Consider the following 22,042-nt stretch of genomic DNA (forward strand, 5'->3'; position numbering starts at 1 on the left):
CAACCCTGTTTTCAGCACAAATCCAAAACATAGCCCCATACTAGCTACTATGAAGAAAGTTAACTCTATCCCAGCCAAAACCAGCACAAATGGCTCTTAGTAAGTGTCCTGGTTTCAACTGGGATAGAGTTAATTGTCTTCCTAGTAGCTGGTACAGTGCCATGTTTTGAGTTCAGTATGGAAGAATGTTGATAACACTGATGTTTTCAGTTGTTGCTAAGTAGTGTTTAGTCTCAAGTCAAGGATTTTTCAGCTTCTCATGCCCAGCTGGAGGGGCACAAGAAGTTGGCACAGGACAGAGCCAGGGCAGCTGACCCAAAGTGGCCAATGGGGTATTCCATACCATGTGACGTCCCATCTAGTGGATAAACTGGGGGGGGGGGGGGGGGGGGATTGCCTCTCGGGGACTAGTGGGGTGTCGATTGGAGGGTGGTGAGCAATTGCACTGCGCATCATTTGTACATTCCAATCCTTTTATTATTGCTGTTGTCATTTTATTAGTGTTATCATCGTCATTATTAGTTTCTTCTTTTCTGTTCTATTAAACCGTTCTTATCTCAACCCACGAGTTTTACTTCTTTTCCCGATTTTGTCCCCCATCCCACTGGGTGGGGGGGAAGTGAGTGAGCGGCTGCATGGTGCTTAGTTGCTGGCTGGGGTTAAACCACGACAGTAAGAAAAGGCATTTACAGTATATTTTTAACAAACCAAGACTGTAATTTTTTAAAAGAACCCTATTCGCTCTATACTTGGGCTGAGAGAGAGTATTAACAGCAGATTTGTTTTTTTAAAGTGACTTCAGAAATACTGAATAAATGTCTGTCGCTTTTCCTGTAGAGTATTTCTAATAATCTGGATGTTCCCATTTTGCTTTACCGAAGACTTCTTTGGTTTTGGACCTGCTGCATAGTTTCAGCTTGGCTGTATGAAAATGACCCCACACAAGTAGCAGTGTTTCTCAGTCTGAGAATTCATGCCACTCTTTATAACTGCTGGTTTGGCTTTTTTAAGAGATTAAATGAATTATATGAATGTGATATTTCCTGCTGCAATTCTTTTATTCACAAAGAACATTTATGAATTTTTTAACAAAGTCAGAATGGAAAAACATAAGGGGTTTCTTGCTAGTAGTTCCAAGCCTGTGTTTTAGAAGTTCTGTATCCCAAGGAATTTAGCTCGCCCTCACTCACAGTGCTGTATTTCTCTTCCCTTCTTTCACATCCTGCAGTCCTGGGTTTGTTTGTGCCAGGTCTCCTGCAGCATCCACCCTTGGGCACTTTCCCATGTGAGCAATCAATGCTCCAGTGCCTACATCCCAATTCAGCTCCCCAGGGCAATGCACTCCCCTGTCCTTGGCTGTGCAGGTAGTGCAGTACTGATCTGCTGTAAGGACTGGCTTTCAGTGTTTCAGATCTCATTATGTAGATGGTCATCTTATTGCAATTTAATTTTGCCTGAACAACAGTTGCTTAAATGCATATCAAATTTATCTAAGTTTGTGCTTGCTGGTAGTCATTAGCACCTACCAGCATGACAACATGTGCTCTCTGACTGATCTTTTGGAAACACCATCCAAAGCACAGAAATGCCACTACGAGTACATGAGAACCTAAACACATTTATGCAGGTTGCTTGGATAGTGGTTTGGCTTCATCCTAAGTCACAACAAATATTGACATGCATTTCTCACTTCCATATTAGTTATGACTTATCAACAACATGTCTTGTAACATCTATAATTTGCACCTTGTAAGATCTATAAATCTCTCTCTCATGTATATTACATTTTTGTTGTCATTCTAGGAATGATGAAGACTGGAAAGAATGCCCTGATTATATCACTGCAGGAGAAAATAGCTGTTATTTCAACACGTCCTACACCTCTATTTGGATACCGTATTGTGTTAAGCTTGCTAATACAGATGAAGTATTTGATGAAAAATGTTTCAGCGTTGATGAAATAGGTATGCTTCCATTATGCATTACCTCTATATTTTTATACCACAATAGGTGTGATTCTATAAGCTTTCATATTATTCATACTGTATTTAAATTCTCCATCTTAGAAAGGTTAGTTTCTTAAAAAATATGATATATTGGAAGGGATTTGTTTTTGTAACATATGTAATGTGATCCACACCAGAAAATATTGCCCAGGTTGGAAGAAAGCTAAAAGGATAAAAGCAAATACATGGTCTCTCAAATGTCTGCAGATGAGTTTGCCTTTGCTGTCACTCTGAGCCCTTTCTAATGGATGCTACATCCCCTTGTTCAGTGTGAGCAAGGATGGCGTTAAAATCTTGATTCTGAAAAGTTCTGGAACCAAATAGGTTTTTGTTCCTGAATCAACACTAATCTGCAGAATCAGGATGTTTAGCATTTCTAAGCTAGAATTTATATTTATTGCTATATGAATTGTGACAGTCTGGGATTTTCCAGACATTATTGCTTGTTCAGAGCAGTGGTATATGTATACACAATTAACACTTTATTCCTGCAAGTGACCAGAATACCCACTGTTCCCTTCAGCTGAGCAAAATGAGAATAGCTTTTCAGATACCATAGTTTTTCAATGTATTTCTACATTATTTCAGAAGTAGTCATTAAATATTTAATTTATCTTTCTGTGTTACTCCAATTATTGTTTTTATTTATAGTGAGAAGTAAAATTTAAGTTTTGATGGAGAGCTGTTTATGTCTCAGTGTTTTATAAGCTGCTATTGGAAAATGTAGTGTAATAGGTAATACATTCTTAGTCGTCTTTATTAGTCATTCAGGTAAGATTTATGCAGAGCATGTCTACTGCCAATGGCAGGGTGCCTTCTTGTTACCAAACTTGTAGTGACTTTGTCATCGATTCATAGGTTTAATTTTAATCAGCAAATGTGTGGTTAATATGTTTTTTTAGTCCTGAAATCATTTAATAGTGTGTAGTAAAAATGGTCATTTCACATTGAAAACTGGCTGGTTTATTCTAAATACTCTGTTTAAACAGTACTACCTGATCCCCCTGTTCACCTTAACTGGACTCTGCTAAATACTAGTCAGACGGGGATCCATGGGGATATCCAAGTAAGATGGGATCCACCACCAACAGCAGATGTTCAGAAGGGATGGATTACTCTGGAGTATGAATTGCAGTACAAAGAAGTTAATGAGACAAAATGGAAGGAGGTATGAAGCAAGTATTTATTATACAATGGTCATAGTACAGTGCAGGCTTGTTCTGTCCCTAACACTTTCGTACTGTTATGAAAAGCAACAGGTTTGTACTTGCTAACTAGATGATACCTTAAGTCTTAAAAAATATGCCCATATTCTTCTGAAGTTTTTTGGCAAACATTGTAACTTTGTGTCAAGATAGTTGGCACACAGGATAATAATGAGACCCTGAAATCCCCATGTTAGATTAGGAAGTATAGCAATAATCACATATATACAGTTTTTTTCAAGGATAAAATATTTCTCTATTGTTTTCCTAAAACTCAGCTATTTGAAACAGTGCATGGTATTTTTAGTAGTTGGAACAGGAATATTATGGTTAGAAAATGTCACTGTCAGTCCAGATTTTTCAGGGTAAATGTAAAGCTCTAATATTTATAAATATCATTTCAATAGATTAAAAAAAGAAGAAAAACTTTGAGTTATAATTTAAAATTTGATACAATAAGCAAGTAAAAAACAATGCAACATCGATAAGTGTCGTGGTTTCAGCCCAGCTGGCAACAAAGCACCATGAAGCCACTCGTTTACTCCTCCCCCCCCCCAGCCCCGGTGGGATGAGGAGGAGAAAATATAAAGAAAAGCCATGGGTCGAGACAAGGACAGGGAGGGATCACTCCCCACTTATGGTCATGGGCAAAAGACAGGCTCAACTTTGGGAAGAAACAAAATCAATTCAATTTACTACCAATCAAATCAAAACAAGGATAATGAGAAGTAAACCCAAACCTTAGAACACCTCCCCCCCACCCCTCCCTCCTTCTAGGGCTCAACCCCACTCCCGGTTTTCTCTCCCTCCTCCCCCCGGCGGCGCAGGGGGACTGGGAATGGGGGTTGGGGTCAGCTCGCCACACCTTGTCTCTGCCGCTCCTTCCTTCTCAAGGGGAGGACTCCTCACTCGTCCCCTGCTCCAGCATGGGGCCCCTCCCACAGGAGACAGTCCTTCACAAACTTCTCCAACGTGAGTCCTTCCCACGGGCTGCAGTTCTTCATGAACTCCCCTGACGTGGGTCCTTTCCACGGGCCGATCTTCAGTCACACACTGCTCCAGCGCGGGCTTTCCCATGGAGTCACGGCCATCTTTGGGGACCTCCGCTCCACTGCTCACCTCCATGGGGACAGCCTGCCGGCTCACCACAGGCTGCAGGGGCATCAACCTCCTCAGGCGCCCCTCCTCCTTCACTGACCTCAGCATCCACATAGGTGTTCCTCTCACATTACAATCCCACTACTCACTGCAGGTTCCCCTTCTTAAATCTGTTCTCCCAGAGGCGCTACCACCGTCGCTGATTGGGTCGGCCTTGGCCAGAGGCGGGTCCGACTTGGAGCCAAGGAAGCTTCTAGCAGCTTCTCACAGGAGCCACCCCTGTAGCCCCCTCCCTGGCTACGAAAAACCTGCGCCACACAAACCCATAACAATAAGACATAGAGAATTCATACCAGACAACAATGTTAAGTTTGTGACTCTATGGACAGTCCATGAAAATATAAAATGTTTATACCCCAAATCTTTTAAATTTTCCATTGAAAATCACTGACTTCTCATGTAGTTAGTTTTCCCATTATGGGGGAAAAAATTGCACCCAGCTTACCTGAATGCATAGGCTAAGTGCCGGTGTGTCATGGAATATTTGCATATGGAGACTTCTTCCTGAATATCAGTTCAATGCAATAAGAACATCATTTCAGAGCAGAACCCTTCCTTTACTTTCTTATTAATATGAAGTGAGTTAACTGACAGAAGGCAGGCAGATAATACTGTTATGAATTTGTCTTAACCTACAAAAGGCAAGTTTACCAACTGAAACATAGTCAAGTTGGTTGGTTTGCCTTCATCTGTGAAAGACCTTGGACCCCTCCTCACCTCTGATCCTTCTCAATGTTGGCATTTTCTGTTTATCCTACACCTTATTAGTAAGTCTACAGCCAAACAGGCCTATAATGTCTATAACTTTTTCCTAATACTTGTCTGAATTTCTTTCTATACTGGTTTAAGCTACACTTAATGTATAGCCTCTATATTTAAAAGCCTACAAAATGAGTTAAGTTTAGGCATGATTCAAAGAAACTAACAAAATAGTTTGATTAACTATTAAGTAGGTATTCTTTATTGGCAGCGCTGGGTGCACGGGGGATCGCTCCACCTATCGTGCACACCGTCGGGCCTAATTGTGCAGGTTAAGTACATGTTCTACATACATATTCACTAGATTTCCGAGAAATGTTATACATATTCATTAGTTTTCCGGGAAACTACTAGCATATGCAAATGACCTTTACGCAGGCGCATTGAAGGTCTCTGGTGGTCTTCAGGAGTCCTCTGGTGGTCTTCCATAGTCTTCCTCACTTGTCCACTACTTGACCCTCTTCAGGTGATTCTGCGCAGTATGGTCCTTTACATGTTTTGATACATCTTATCCTAAAGAATGCACGTTAGTCCCTAAAAAAATGCTTGTTAGTGCTCTTATTATCTAAGTTTTCATTAGTGGTGTAAAACCATATGGCTAGTTTAAGCTAAATTATCTACAAGGAGGAGAACAAAGGCAGGAGTTCTTATCTTTTCCGGCCCTATCTATTCAAGCAAGGCCTCTGCTTGTGCCTTCTCAACAAGATCGTAAATTCATCAAACAGTTAAGTTTTGTGATTGCTCATGGCTCCCTCTTGCTCATCACTCCCAAGTACCAGTCTCTGACAGGCTTAATCCCTGACAAACACCAGTCCTTGGTATGTAAAGTTGCAGAGAGATAATCAAGACGAGCTAGATCATTAAGCAATAAGCAGTTTGTTCTCTATATCATTCCGGAGGAGCAGTTTCCTTTAAGATTGCCTCTAGTAAATTAAACGGTCCTCTAGTCTGTACAGGCTGTCCCTGATGTATTTTTTCAACCTGTTTTAGAACTCTAACTAAGGATAAAAGCCCTTTTTCCCATTCAGAGTATCTTTGTTCTGCCTCTTTACATGCAGTTGAACTAAACAGTAAAGGTCATTTTGGGCCATTAGGGCCAATCTGAATCAGGTTACGATAAGTTGCATGTTCAGCAAATCCCCATTCTACAACAATAGGATCAGAGGGGTGTACAGGTCCAAGGGATTGGTACATTCACAGTTCATTCATTAAGGTTTTCATAGCTTCATTATGCTCTTCAGTCCCTTCCCATACCTTTCCTTTCCCTTCCCTAGGAGGGAGTAGAGGGGTCTGGCTATAATTGAGAATCCTGGTATGTGTTTCCTCCAATATCCTAATGTTCCCAATGTTTGTTGGAGTTTCCTTTTGGATTGGGGGGGCTGTAAAGCTTCTATCTTTCCAAAGTATCAGGTGGAATTCAAGCACTACCAGCGATCCACCAAGTTCCTAGAAATTTCACTTCTTGGGCGGGTCCCTGACACTTGTCCAGTGGTATGGCTACTCCGGCATTATTTAAGGTTTCCCATACAGAAGCAGCTGCTGTTCTTACTGCCTCTTGGGAATCGCCCCCAATCAAAATGTCATCTATGTATTGATAGAGACGGGTTTCTGGTGGAATTGATACTTGCTGTAAAAGTTCCGCTAGTGCTCCTTAAGCAATAGTAGGGGAGTGTTTGTAACCTTGGGGAAGCCTGTTAAAGGTATACTGTACTCCTTCCCAAGTAAATGCAAAACTGGGTTTATCCTGTTCTTGCAAAGGGACCGTAAAGAACATCTCCTTGATACCTAAAACAGCCATCCATTCATGGGCAGCTGCTTGTAGAGTGGCAGTTAAGTTTGCAATATTAGGAACTGCTTATGTTAAGGGTGCAGTGTTGGCATTAAGATGCCGATAATCAATCGTAAGACGCCATCTACCATCAAGTTTGTGAACAGGCCATACAGGAGAATTATATGGACAATGCGTCCGAAAAAATAATTTGCCGAGACTCCAAGTCCACAATAACAGCTGAAATTCCATCTTTGGCGACAGCTGACACCAGATACTGGGGAACATTATTGAGACTGGAGTCAGGGAGTGCAGGTGCTGCTTGCAAAAGACGGATGTCAGCAGTTTTAGATTCCACCCCTAGACTTCCAGATCCAAATGACCATATACTACCATTTGGTAGCTGCCAGGTTTGTCCCATTAAAAGATCAAACCCCAATATGTTTTCATAGTGATCGTTTACTGCAAAGCAAACTGAGGTTAATAATTTTTTGCTGGGAAGCCAAATTTTTACTTTAACAGTGGGGCATAGTTCGCTGCTGCCATTAATGCCAGTTAAATTAACTTTAGGTCGGCCTGTTCGTAATCCTGAGGTGATTGCGTCAGTTTGAGTAAGTACAGATATTTGTGCTCCTGTATCTATTAGAAATTTAGTTGGTTTTTGGTGAGGACCTACAGGAAGCAAAATATAAGGGCCATCATCACTTATCCATTCATGAATATCGACTTTCCAGACAGGCAGGCCCAATAACCATCCAGGGTTTATCCGGTTTTTGATTCCTGTTTCTGTGGTTCTGAACTATGTCAGGAGGTTTTGGGGCTTGCATTAACATCATTTCAACACGTTCTCCTAACTTTTCTTTCAATTGAGCTTCCTATCGTGGTTTAACCCCAGCCAGAAACTAAGCACCATGCAGCCACTCACTCACTCCCCCCCACCCAGTGGGATGGGGGAGAAAATCAGGAAAAGAAGTGAAACTCGTGGGTTGAGATAAGAACGGTTTAATAGAACAGAAAAGAAGAAACTAATAATGACAATGATAACACTAATAAAATGACAACAGCAATAATAAAAGGATTGGAATGTACAAATGATGCGCAGTGCAATTGCTCACCACCCGCCGATCGACACCCAGCTAGTCCCCAAGCGGCAATCCCCTGCCCCCACTACCCCCAGTTCCTATACTAGATGTGGCGTCACATGGTATGGAATACCCTGTTGGCCACTTTGGGTCAGGTGCCCTGGCTGTGTCCTGTGCCAACTTCTTGTGCCCCTCCAGCTTTCTCACTGGCTGGGCATGAGAAGCTGAAAAATCCTTGACTTGAGACTAAACATTGCTTAGCAACAACTGAAAACAGCAGTGTGTTATCAACATTCTTGGCATAGTGAACTCAAAACATAGCACTGTACCAGCTACTAGGAAGACAGTTAACTCTATCCCAGCTGAAACCAGGACAGTATCCACCCCTTATTCTATACCATTGACGTCATGTTCAGTTCCCATACCTTTAGTTACATCCTGGTCAATCATCATCACCTTTTCCATCCCTTTGAGACATATGAACAATGAGATATATATATATATGTGTATATATGTATACACACACAGAGATATCATTCCTTTAGTTTATGGGTTATGTTCATAAAATGTTCGTTGAGTTCATTTAGTTCCCGACTCTGGGCTCCATCTGTCATACCAGTCTTTCTGGGCAGGAGGGATGGTGCAAAGTCCTCTCAGTCGGTAGAGCAGAATTGGGCTTCAGTGCAGTGTGACGAGCAGGTGAGATTGGACGCAGCAGGAGGATGGTGTGCACCGTTGGATTGTTGCATGCTGGAGTCAGTTCTGGTTCCGTCACTACTGCGCTTCGCTCAGTTTTATCACAGTTCTTTCTTGCTTGATCTAAGTGATTCTTACTGTAGTACTATGGATATAGCATATAACAATTACAGTAATGATAACATACAGTAGCAGGGTTATAGAGCAACTAATATAATACAGTTTAATTCTGGCTATTCTCACCTAAAATCAAATCCCCTTGAGGCACACATCGGACTTCCCCATCTTTTTGCATCACCCACCAATTGCACCCAGGTCCTTGAGCAAAAGCAATCCCACGAATGGGATTACCTTTGCCTGAGGCAGGAGCAACCCAGACTGTCTTCCCTAACATATTCTTTATGTGCACTACAGGGACTTTATCCCCTTCTACAGTACGTAACAGTTCTGACTGGGCAGGGCCACCCCGATTGGCAGATCCTCTGGTGTTGACTAACCAGGTGGCTTTTGCTAAATGTGTATCCCAATGTTTGAAAGTTCCACCCCCATTGCTCTCAATGTAGTCTTTAACAGTCCATTGTATCGCTCAATTTTCCCAGAGTCTGGTGCATGATAGGGGATGTGATACACCCACTCAATGCCATGCTCTTTGGCCCAGGTGTCTATGAGGTTGTTTTGGAAATGAGTCCCGTTGTCTGACTCAATTCTTTCTGGGGTGCCATGTCGCCACAAGACCTGCTTTTCAAGGCCCAGGATAGTGTTTCGGGCAGTGGCATGGGGCACAGGATATGTTTCCAGCCATCCAGTGGTTGCTTCCACCATTGTAAGCACATGGCGCTTGCCTTGGTGAGTTCGTGGGAGTGTGATATAGTCAATCTGACAGGCCTCCCCATATTTATATTTCAGCCATTGCCCTCCATGCCACAGGGGCTTTAACCGCCTGGCTTGCTTAATTGCAGCACGTTTCACGTTCATGGATAACCTGTGCGATAGTGTCCATGGTCAAGTCCACCCCTCGATCAGGAGCCCATCTCTTCCCTGATGGCCTGAAGTATCATGGGCCCACAGAGCCATAAATAGCTCACCCTTATGTTGCCAGTCCAGGTCCATCTGAGCCACTGCAATCTTGGCAGCCTGATCCACCTGCTGGTTATTTTGATGTTCTTCAGTGGCCCGACTCTTGGGTACGTGAGCATCTACATGACGTACTTTTACAACCAGATTCTCTAGCCGGGACGCAATATCTTGCCACAGTGCGGCAGCCCAGATAGGTTTACCTCTGCGCTGCCAGTTGCTCTGCTTCCATTGCTGCAACCACCCCCACAGGGCATTTGCCACCATCCATGAGTCAGTATAGAGATAGAGCACTGGCCACTTTTCTCTTTCAGCAATGTCTAACGCTAGCTGGATGGCTTTCACCTCTGCAAACTGACTCGATTCACCTTCTCCTTCAGCACTTTCTGCGACTAGTCGTGTAGGACTCCATACAGCAGCCTTCCACCTCCGATGCTTTCCCACAATGCGACAGGATCCATCAGTGAACAGGGCATATTGCCTCTCATTTTCTGGCAGATTATTATACAGTGGGGCCTCTTCAGCACGCGTCACCTCCTCCTCTGGCGACATTCCAAAATCTTTGCCTTCTGGCCAGTCCGTGATCACTTCTAAAATTCCTGGATGACTGGGGTTTTCTATGCGAGCCCGTTGCGGGATCAGTGCGACCCACTTAGTCCACGTGGCATCCGTTGCATGATGTGTAGAGGAGACCCTCCCTTTGAACATCCAGCCCAGCACTAGCAGTCGGGGTGCTAAGTGGAGCTGTGTTTCAGTACCAACCACTTCTGAGGCAGCTCAAACTCCTTCATATGCTGCCAATATCTCTTTTTCAGTTGGAGTATAGCGAGCCTCAGACCCTCTGTATCCCCGACTCCAAAACCCCAGGGGTCGGCCTCGGGTCTCCCCAGGTGCTTTCTGCCAGAGGCTCCAGGTAGGGCCATTCTCCCCAGCTGCAGTGTAGAGTACTTTTTTAACATCTTGTCCTGCCTGGACTGGCCCAAGGGCTACTGCATGAACAATCTCCCATTTAATTTGTTCAAAGGCTTCTTGTTGCTCGGGGCCCCATTTAAAATCATTCTTCTTCCGGGTCACTTGACAGAGAGGGCTTACAATCAGACTGTAATTTGGAATATGCATTCTCCAAAAACCCACAACACCTAAGAAAGCTTGTGTTTTCCTTTTTTAGTCGGTGGAGACAAAGCTGCTATTTTGTTGATCACATCCATTGGGATCTGACGACGTCCATCTTGCCATTTTATTCCTAAAAACTGGATCTCCTGTGCAGGTCCCTTGACCTTACTTTCTTTCATGGCAAAACCGTTTTTCGGAAGGATTTGAATTATTTTCTTCCCCTTCTCAAAAACAAGTTCTGTTGTGTTGCCCCATACGATGATGTCATCAATGTATTGCAGGTGTTCCGTTGCTTCACCTTTTTCCAGTGCAGTCTGGCTTAGTCCATGGCAAATGGTGGGGCTGTGTTTCCACCCCTGGGGCAGTTGATTCCAGGTGTACTGGATGCCTATTCAAGCAAGGCCTCTGCTTGTGCCTTCTCAACAAGATCGTAAATTCAGCAAACATTTAATTAAGTTTTGTGATTGCTCATGGCTCCCTCTTGCTCATCACTCCCAAGTACCAGCCTCTGACAGGCTTAATCCCTGACAAACACCAGTCCTTGGTATGTAAAGTTACAGAGAGATAATCATTAAGCAATAAGCAGTTCGTTCTCTATATCAGGCAGCAAATCAATACTCCTTAAGAACTTGAAAATATGCACAGTATTTATGGGATTTACAAAAGCAGGCAGCAATACAGATACCTCTTTAAAAATGCACATTTTAAATTTTTTATAAGCCTTTAGGTATCAATCATAAAAATACCCTAATAAAGCTTTGTTCTTGCTCCAGTACCATCAATAATTCCAGCATGCCTTGAGAATAGTTCTCAGGAGATCAAAGGTTTGAAGTTCAGTGTTTCTTCTTTCAGAAAACAGATAAGGAATTGCTTAATACTATGCTTGCCTCAAGAAAAATAGTGCTATATATTATGTTGTACTGCAGCTGTATATATTGTATGTTATTGTGCCTTTCAGCTTAAAAGCACAAAGATGGCATAATTCCCTGAGACACTATCAGTTAGAGCACAAAAGAGAATTTTTCAAACAAAATCTTGGTCTGGGCTGAGACAATTGCAAAACTCCCAATAACAGCATTGGAGAAATGATTTCACTCTTTGCATTCTTTGCCACAAATATCTTCTGTAATGAGTGTTGAAGCAGTAAAGAGAGAGATGTCCAGTTATACTGTTATTACTGGTTTTATACACAAAGGGTAATCTTTGCTTAAATATATCATAATGCTTTGTACATATAACTGATACAAAAATTGATACAGAAATTAATTTATAGTACTTAAATTGTACTTACTGAGACTTGTTTGCAATTTTTTTAGAGGTTTTGGGATGAACTTGTTTGATTTTTCATGTATATCATTCATTTTTTTCAATCCATTTACTAATTGAAAATAGGTAACATGAATTGAAAGAGGACTAAAACATTAATTAGTAAAGTGTTATAACAATAAGTCATAGTGATAAGAGGATCAAAATTATTTACTGAGAAAGCTCCTAAAAACAATAAAATCCCTACCCTCATATAGTGGCTGTTCATGAGACAGAGCCAAATTTAATCTGGCTCACAGTTTGAAAAACTTTCATCATTGTTAGTAGCTCCTTGCTGGGTATCTTTTTAAAATTCTACTCTTATCTTGAAGTGTTGCCCATTACATTCACTGGACTAAAATTCTGTCCTCTGTTATGTCTATCCAAGTTTACTAGTCATGAATGGCAATAGCTATACAGACCTTGTGAGGCTGCTGTGTTTTTCAAATAAGGTGTGAAAACACACACCATCTGAGCAGTAGTGAAGAATGATGACTTAGTAGAGAAGTGTCTAACTATGAAGTGACTAAAAATGTACACATGATAGGGAATCTTGAAAGTCTAATTTTCCTTTAGTTATTTATTGTATTTTATATTGGGCTGATCTTTTGACTTATTAAAAAAAAAAAAAAAACCACAACAGGCCCAGATCCACCTGACATGGGATGAAATTGGTGATCACAACTCAGTCCTCAGTGAAGAAGGCTGGACCAGGGAGGACTCTGCTGGCTCTCGTTATCTTGTTGTATTTCTGCTGGAAAAGGTCCATTTCACACTGCAGTGAAGTGCACTTAGGGCAAGGAAGCATGGAGTACTAACTCCAGAGCTGAACACCATCATTGTGTCCATACAGCACTGTGGCTGAGATACAGGGCTTACTAGTTTGGGGGAGCGAAACTCAGCTCCCTACACTGCATTAGATATACAGCCTAATACCTCCATGTGGTATACTGTGTTGTATGGGTGCCCGACCCTGTGCTATGCTTTCCCCAGGGTACCTCTGAACCTTTCCCTGGTACTGCCCATCTCCCAGTTTTCGCTATTTTTCTGTTAAAGTTGGTGAAAGTCATTGCCTTAGTTGCTGTGTTGCCTGTCATGCTTGGGCCAGCCTCTGCCTCTGGTGCCCCCATCCCAGAGAGCACTCCCAGCATCCCTGGGGCTCCAGCTGACTAGTGACAAACAGTTGCTCCACAGTCTTTGTTAACCCCCTCTTACAGGGCCAGACTCACACAGGCAACACAGTCACACAGCTCAGCGTGACAGCGGGTTTGTCACATGTTTCTTTAGTATGGCAATCACAAGCATCACTCTGTGTACATTAACTGAACAGCCTGCAATAAGTCCAGCAACCCAGCTGTCTGGTTCCAAGCTCCCCTTCACATATTTTAAATGAGTTTTCTATATGTTGTCATGCATTTTTATTAGTTATCTTTTATCGTGTCTCTCATATGGTTTTTAATTGATTTAATTCATATCACAAATGCTATTCATCTATTCAGTTCATGCTGTACCTTCCCCAGTCTATACATCTTGCTCCATCCAGGTGTCTTACATAAAGTTTTGTTAGTCCATTGATGGACTAGAGACATTCTGCCCATTAATCAATTATCTGTTCTTTAGCAACCCTTGCAATTTTAGGTATACAGCTACAGTAATTCTACTTCATATTTTTCAGGGCTCTATTTTGGCCTGCATACTGCCTTTTCCAAGTGCCACCATTATTTGGGGTACATAAAATTTTGTGTGGTCCAGCATCCCTCTCCTAAGAATTTCCACTAATTGTTTCAGAAAAAAAAAATAAATTATATACTGTAAAACTTTAGTGTACTATTTCTTTGTGGCTTCATAGCACAAAATAAGTAAACTGGACTAGTATAGATTGTATTCCCTTCCCAACACTTTCCAACTGGATTATTTTCATATGTTAAAAACCTCTGTGATGTAGAGCAATGGTTCTCCAGGATCTTGTGCTCAACCACTAGCAGAGAAAAGCAATTTGTGTCGGATCACTGCCTCCTCCAAAATCTGACTGGTTGGTTCTCAGAACACTTGAATCTGGAGCCACCAGGGATCATGAGAATTCCACAGATTGTAGCTACCAACAGAATGTTCTCAAATTTAGATTACACAGCTACAGTGATTATAGGATTGTATTGTTCAAGCTTCTTTCAAATCCCCAATGACTGTTGTTTTCCAGGTGTTTTAATTCTTAGCCCATGATGAGTTTTGCCAGTATCATACCTGATTCTGAAGTAAAAGTAGAATATAACATCTGCCACGTGCATTTCTATTTTGTGCATTTTCCTTATTTTTATATACTTGTGTTGGGCTGTTGGAGCTAAAATAGAATAGAATAGAAAAATACATATTCTTAGAGAAGGAATAGAAGAAAAGAGAGATTTCACATATTAAGACCTCCAATGTGACTTCCTACATAGTTTGATATGCAGCAGTATCCAAGTATGTTGCAGTTAATACTTAATATAGAAGTCTCAAGACCGACAATCTGATGCCAGCTCTCCCAGAGTCTCCATTATCACATTTTATATATAGTTGAAGATGTTGGGAGCTATGCAGTCTTTCCCAAATAAATACATTTGTAAGATGCAATACAGGTTAGAAGGCCTTTAGATAATTTTTCTTCTTAAAATTAATTCTGTAATGGTTATTGCACTAGTTTTAAGACTTCTATGTTATTTCAACAAGGTTTTTGGCATTGTGAAGTCAGTAATGTGTTATAACAATAAAAAGGATTTACAACTTGATAAGATCAGTGGGACATATTCACACCACCTACTTATGTCATGTAACTGGGAGCAGCTGCCTTTCTTCACTGACTGTATTTACAGAGAGCTTGGATTCTCCACTTTTGGTCCCCTGAATCACAGCAAAGCCTCATAGCTATTAAGTTGAAAGTAAATGGTGTGAATTTTCTCTGAACTCTTCTCATGGTATCCTTACAGTTCCAAGTAGTAAAATGTTTATTTCTGAAATCAAGAAGCAGTATAAAATTGCCAGTACAACTTAAGCAAATAAATCGCAGTCCTTCTGTCTTTACAGTTAGAACCCAGGGTCTCAACAATGGTTCCACTGTACTCTCTGAAGATGGGAAGAGATTATGAGATACGAGTCCGATCAAGACAACGTACCTCCGAAAAATTTGGGGAGTTCAGTGAAATCCTTTATGTAACTTTTTCTCAAACAGGTGTTGAATTTGTTCATTGTGCTGAAGGTAAATAAGCAAAGTGCAGCAAAGTGTTTTTATAACCGTTGCTGTCTTTTTGTCTTTTGGGTGTTGGGTTTGGGAGGGGGTTTCTCCTTACCTTTGATGTTGTATGCTTGAATGGATTGATAATTCAGCCTACTACATGAAAATCATTTGGTGAGATTGAGAGTGTACAAATTCCATATACAAGTTCAGATGTAAACTCAGCAAGACTTTCCCAGTTCATCAGAGAGCAAAAATATGGATAGCTTTAAGAATCGGAAATAATAACTGCTGTTGCACATCCTATAGAGCCGAAAATACAGTTAAATCTCATACTTCATTGTGTAAACTGAGCACTCCAGTAGTGAAGAGAAGAATTGTCACTTTTATTAAAGTGTTATACTGCTGGCTAAGTTTGTTACCAGAATGATGTGCTTTTCTAATCTGCCTGATACTATCAAGGACAGCGTTTTTCTGATTCTTGCTTCTGTCTTGTACTGGTTTTTAAAGTGCTATTAAAGACAGAAGAAGAAACAGCCATTGAGCACCACATTTTTTCTATTAAAAGAATGAGACAGTGCCTTTTCCTAAAGCATTCTCAGATCTGAGCTACTAAATTAACTCTTCAAAATATGAGCTCTTCAGCAAGTTATTTTAACAAGCTGCTTCACTTAATTTTCCAGAGTATTAGTGGAGGTGTTAAATAAAACCACCCATAACTCTTCTTTCAAAATCTTGCTAGATTGGCCTTTTTAACTCTTTGTATTACTACTTTTAATTCCTAATTTATATGAAGAGCTAATGTTCTGTCCACATGGCATTATTTTGTCAAGGTTTTCATATGAACTGCATTAAGTTGTCAAGGTTTTATAGGAACAAAATTAAAATACTATGAAAATCTAAGGCCATCATATGAGCACAGTTTTCTTCAATCACTACAACCCAGATTCTGCAAGTTGATCCATATCTATACATCTCACACAGCAGCAGTGATCTGATTTGATGGATCAGTTTTCCACCATGTACTGCATTGCTGAATTGGGACATAAGTTGGAAATTTCCAAAGGAAAATTGAGAAACCATAAGATGGTCTGGCAAAATTTATTCTTACTTGTTTTGTATTTTACCCTCAGGAACACAGAATTAAAATTGAAGTTTTCCATGTTAAAAGTTAAGTATTTAAATTCAAATGTAATATTCTAACTTTTTGAAGCAGCTGGACATTCACAGGTCTCACTGACATGACAAGGAGTTACTGGTTCCCCATTTGTCATGGTTTAACCCCAGCCAGCAACTAAGCACCACGCAGCCGCTCACTCGCTCACTCCTCCCCCCACCCAGTGGGATGGGGAGGACAATCGGGAAAAAAGTAAAACTCATGGGTTGAGATAAGAACAGTTTAATAATGAAACTAAAATAAAATACAATAAAATACAATAATAAGAACAATAATAATGAAATATAATACCAATAATAATAATTGCAATGAAAAGGAATATAACAAAAAGAGATAAATTAGACCAAAGAAAAGTGATGCACAATGCAATTGCTCACCACCTGCTGACCGATGCCTGAGCAGTGATCTGCCCCTCCTGGCCAACTCCCCCCAGTTTATATACTGAGCATGATGTTCTATGGTATGGAAGATCCCTTTGGCTAGTTCAGGTCAGCTGTCCTGGCTATGCTCTCTCCCAGCTTCTTATACACCTGCTTACTGGCAGAGCATGGGAAACTGAACAATCCTTAACTTACTTATCCTAAGTGCTACTTAGCAACAACTAAAACAGCAGTGTGTTATCAAAATTATTCTCACACTAAATCCAAAACACAGAACTGTACCAGCTACTAGGAAGAAAATTAACTCTATCCCAGCCGAAACCAGGACACCATTAAATTAGGGACTGTCCTAGATTCAGCTGGGATAGAGTTAACTGTCTTCCTAGTAGCTGGTACAGTGCCATGTTTTGAGTTCAGTATGTGAAGAATGTTGATAACACTGATGTTTTCAGTTGTTGCTAAGTAGTGTTTAGACTAATGTCAAGGATTTTTCAGCTTCTCATGCCCAGCCAGCAAGAAAGCTGGAGGGGCACAAGAAGTTGGGAGGGGACACAGCCAGGGCAGCTGACCCAAAGTGGCCAACAGGGTATTCCATACCATGTGATGTCACATCTAGTATAGGAACTGGGGGGAGTGGGGGCGGGGGATTGCCGCTTGGGGACTAGCTGGGTGTCGATCGGCAGGTGGTGAGCAATTGCACTGCACATCATTTGTACATTCCAATCCTTTCATTATTGCTGTTGTCATTTTATTAGTGTTATCATTATCATTATTAGTTTCTTCTTTTCTGTTCTATTGAACTGTTCTTATCTCAACCCGTAGGTTTTGCTTCTTTTTCCCAATTTTCTCCCCCATCCCACTGGGTGAGGGGGAGTGAGTGAGCGGCTGCGTGGTGCTTAGTTGCTGGCTGGGGTTAAACCACGACAGGGACCTAACAGACATATCCAAATAGGACTTTAAATACTCAAGCATGAAAACTTGTCCAGTCAAAATCTAAGCTGAGAGTAGAGGGCTAAAACTGATGCCTGAATTTTTTTTTTTTTTTGTCCAAAAGACTGTATATTAAGTTCATGTATAGAATTCTAATGCTTCCTGTACAGTATTTCTTAGCCCAAAAAATGAGTGAAGTTTGTACGGAAAACTTAAAATTGGGATCAAATGAGAAGAATCTAAGGCTACAGCCAGAATAATTTTTCTATACTTTGTATTCTACAGTGTCAGCTTAAGTATGATGGAATTGCCAGTATTTAAAAGATAAAACATTTCATTTATCAGCATTGTTATTCATTCCTACCAAATCACATTTCTCAATGACCTAAAGTCTCTCTTTGTAGCCACCTGCAAGGTAAATAAAAGGGAGAAATATTTTTTCTTCTTTTTTTTTTTTTTTTGCAATTGGAGGTTCACAACATAATTAATGTTCTGCCTTTAGAAATAGTATTATGCTACCACCATATTTTAGTTTCTGTGAGAGAAGACTAGTTCATCTATGATTTAGCATGCTATTAATAATGTTCTCTCAGCTTGGGCTAACAAGCAGTAACATGGTCTGTGGCATTATATGCCATCAGGACTACTGGTAGCATGTTCCAAGCAGGCAGAATGTTCCTTGTGGCTTGTTTTGCTACATATATTGTCTGTACTAAGATCTTGTTTATATTAAAAAACTCAAGTCTGTCTTTGCAAGGAGTCTCAGTGAGCTCACAAATGCAATATAGAAACTGTTGAGACCAAAAGGGTATTTTTATTTCTGTTTAACACAGAACTTTCACATTTAAGTAACCAAAGATTCTCCTATGAGTTTTTATGACTTTAGAATCCTCAGGCAGCAGAAGACAAGGTTGAAATTAAAGATGCAATGGAGACGCAAATTCCTGCTAACATTTTTTTGTTCTGTTGTTTCAGAAATTGAGTTTCCATGGGTCTTAGTTGTTATCTTTGGAGCATGTGGGCTGGCTGTAACAGTGATCTTAATCCTGTTGTCCAAACAACCAAGGTAGAGAGTTTTTATTTGTCAGATTTTATGTATTTGTAGCTTAAAAATTAGAGTGCTTCAATTTTTTTCAAATCTGGGGGACTAGAAACTATTTTGAGGATTGTTGTCCATCCTCTTAAGCTACATGGATGCCAGCATATGTACGCACTAGGCCTTCAGCAGTGAGAATCTGATTATGTTGACAGCTCCTGTTCCTTTTAGATTGCAGAACATTTTATACTATAGTATTTACTTAGGCTATGAAGGGGATTGGTTTTTTAGTTCATTCAAATTTGGGGAATACTATTTTTATCCATTTACTGTTCAAAAGTTTCACACAAACATATGTCTATATATTTGTTTTTGTTCTTGGACTATTCCACTAATCTCTGACTATTTCTTCATTGAGCCAAGGGACAGAGCTTGAGTCATAGGGCAGTATTTGGTCTCTGTGGATAGACTGCAGCTCCTATAAGTAACAGGAATAAAATAAAACAGAGCTTAGGATTGTGTAATTTATAAAAAAGACACAATGACACATATATAAAAATGTCAAAATGGTCTCAAAGTGAATTCATCCCCTAAAATGTGTGTTCAGGGATGGGTTTTGGCAGAATAATTCAGCTTGGATGTCATACCATTACTGTCCTAGACTATGGAGCAACACAACAGTCAAGCCCCAGTGCACACATGCATGTTGTCAGTGGTCTTGTATATACACTTTGAAAATGAACACTGAGGTGTTTTGAACATACCAGCATAAGGACAAGTCGCCGAAATTAAAACAAGATGGTGCAGTTGGAGCAGCTCAAAAAAAAAAATGTAGGCAAGCAGCACTATGCTTTATCAGTGCTTAACTTAAGGAAGCTGCTACCTGCAATAGCATACCAATTCCAGAGTTAAGAGCAAGGCTCCTGATACAATGCATGACAAAAGCTAGATATGTCAGAATGGGGCAAGAACAACTCACACATGGGACCAGGAGGTCACTAAGGTCAGCACACTGAGCAAGGAGTGGCTTGATCACAGAAGATCCTGAGGGCTGAAGCATGTCTGATCACAGCTCATTAATATCTTCCATGCTAATCATGATTGCTGGAGGAGGCTTTTCTCCACTGGGGACCCTTCATCTGGAAAGTTTTTCTGGACCTATGGGCCTGCACCCTTTCCTTCAAAGTGGTTCACGCAGTGGTGGGAGTGGCAATGTATTCTGCAGAAGAGCAGGCTGCATAGGTTTCCAGTAATGCAAAATATCCAGGCTCAGTTTCCTCCTGTATCTGAAAAGATATCAATTCATAATTTCCTCAACTCTGATCTCACAAGATCTGAACCAGGCTCCCTAGGACAGATGCCATAGGGTTAGGCCATACTCTTTTAGAGTTGAGAGATGTAGGCTTGAATTATGCGAGGCTAAGAAAGGAGCAGAGCATAGTTCTCCCTCCTGAATGATTTCTCCAGGCAGTGAGTGGTAAAATCCTTTGTCCGTTTCGTTAGAAGCAGTGCCCAATCCTGTCGGAATAGCTGATTTGTGGATTCAACTGTAAGTGTAAATCTTAAACTAATACTCTGAGAGCCCAGCCAGTGCACAGCTAACACCGCCACTCCAGGGATTAGGTGGAAAATTACTGGATTTCTGGCTCTCATTGAGGCTTGCTGGGTAGAACTTTGAGGGTCTGCCAAAAACAAAAATAGCTGGGGAATTTGGGCCTGCCATAGTTAAGCAGAAGTTGCCTAAATTTCTCTGTAGCACTTCTTAAGACCCCTCTAATCCTCCCTGGACCTCAGCAAGGTCACTAACAATGCAGCAAAACTAATATTTGGATTTGGATCTACCATTCCCACAGCTTACTTTCTAAAATAGGCAAGTAACCCAGTATAAAGAGAATGCTGAATTTTCCTTTTGGGAAGTACAGTTTATCTGTTTGCAAAAGAAGCAAGGAGGTAAAATGCAGGAGATAGGCATGACCCACTATTGTTGGTTTATTATTAATGGAAAAATCATCTTTCTATTTGGGTTTTCTTTTTTGTTGTTTGGTTGTGGGTTTTTTTCTCAAAGAATTAGAAATTCAGTTTATGAAGAATTAGAATAATATCTATTTCCACAGTATGTACATGCATAAGCAAGTTACTAGTTCTTTATCTACAAGGGTAAAACCCTGTTGTTATTATATATTACTTGTTACATTAATAATTTAGAAAACAGAAGTGTCATAGAGACGTGTATTGGGTCTGGCTGAGATGGAGTTAATACTTTCCCAGCGTCGGAGCATCTCCTCCCCCTCCTTCTTCAATGACCTTGGTGTCCGCAGGGTTGTTTCTCTTACATGTTCTCACTCCTCTCTCCGGCTGCCGTTTTCTGTCTGTCCCAACTTTTTTCCTTCTTAAAATGTTATCACAGAGGCGTTACCACTATCGCTGATTGGCTCGGCCTTGGCCGGCGGTGGGTCCGTCTTAGAGCTGGCTGGTATTGGCTCTCTCTCGAACACAGGGGAAGCTTCCAGCAGCTTCTTACAGAAGCCACCCCTGTAACCCCCCCTCGCTACCAAAACCTTGCCACACAAAGCCAATACAAGATGGCAAAATACTAGCCTAAATTTTTGAAGTTGTGTTTCTGTTTTATTTATTAGTTCTAAAGTAATTCACTCTTCACCAACTCCTTTTTTTCTGTTCCTCTATTTAAATTTATTGGGCTTATGCAAGACTACTTTGTCCCTGAAAAAAAAATTGTGTCAGGTTCCTTTGAAAATTATGTAAAAAGGGAAACTATTGACAGTGCTCTAGGAATTTACTCTCTTTCTATAGAGCATTAAATTATCAAAGACTGGAGTCCAAAATGGATTCCCACATAAATGTATGTGATTTCAATAAGGAAGGCTGCAGAAAACTTGTTTTTTATTTGGAATGAGAGAAAACAATCATTCTTTTCCTTAGCACTATTTGAAATTGAATCTTCAAACATTTCAGTTTTGAAGTAAATAAGTATAAATGCAATGTAAAGCGCTCTTCTTTCTAAACTCCTCATAAAGGACCACTGTCAATTAAAAGCCATCATTTATTTTTTCCAGGTTAAAAATGCTGATTTTTCCTCCTGTGCCAGTTCCAAAGATTAAAGGGATTGACCCAGATCTCTTGAAGG

The 22,042-nt window shown here is 40.7% G+C and overlaps 1 protein-coding gene across 3 annotated transcripts in view; it reads left to right on the plus strand.

Annotated features, from left to right (window-relative positions):
- LOC121232759 (growth hormone receptor-like) overlaps positions 1-22,042 on the plus strand; it is a 227,951-nt gene that overhangs the window by 202,800 nt on the left and 3,109 nt on the right. For all 3 annotated transcript variants that reach the window (XM_041121168.1, XM_041121166.1, XM_041121167.1), the window contains 5 exons: positions 1,804-1,964; positions 2,996-3,174; positions 15,227-15,398; positions 18,837-18,927; positions 21,972-22,041. In XM_041121168.1, the coding sequence (XP_040977102.1) occupies positions 1,804-1,964; positions 2,996-3,174; positions 15,227-15,398; positions 18,837-18,927; positions 21,972-22,041 (673 nt within the window). The remainder of the gene's footprint in view (positions 1-1,803; positions 1,965-2,995; positions 3,175-15,226; positions 15,399-18,836; positions 18,928-21,971; position 22,042) is intronic.

Source organism: Aquila chrysaetos, chromosome W (assembly GCF_900496995.4).
Source record: "Aquila chrysaetos chrysaetos chromosome W, bAquChr1.4, whole genome shotgun sequence".
NCBI classification, from domain to species: Eukaryota; Metazoa; Chordata; class Aves; order Accipitriformes; family Accipitridae; genus Aquila; species Aquila chrysaetos.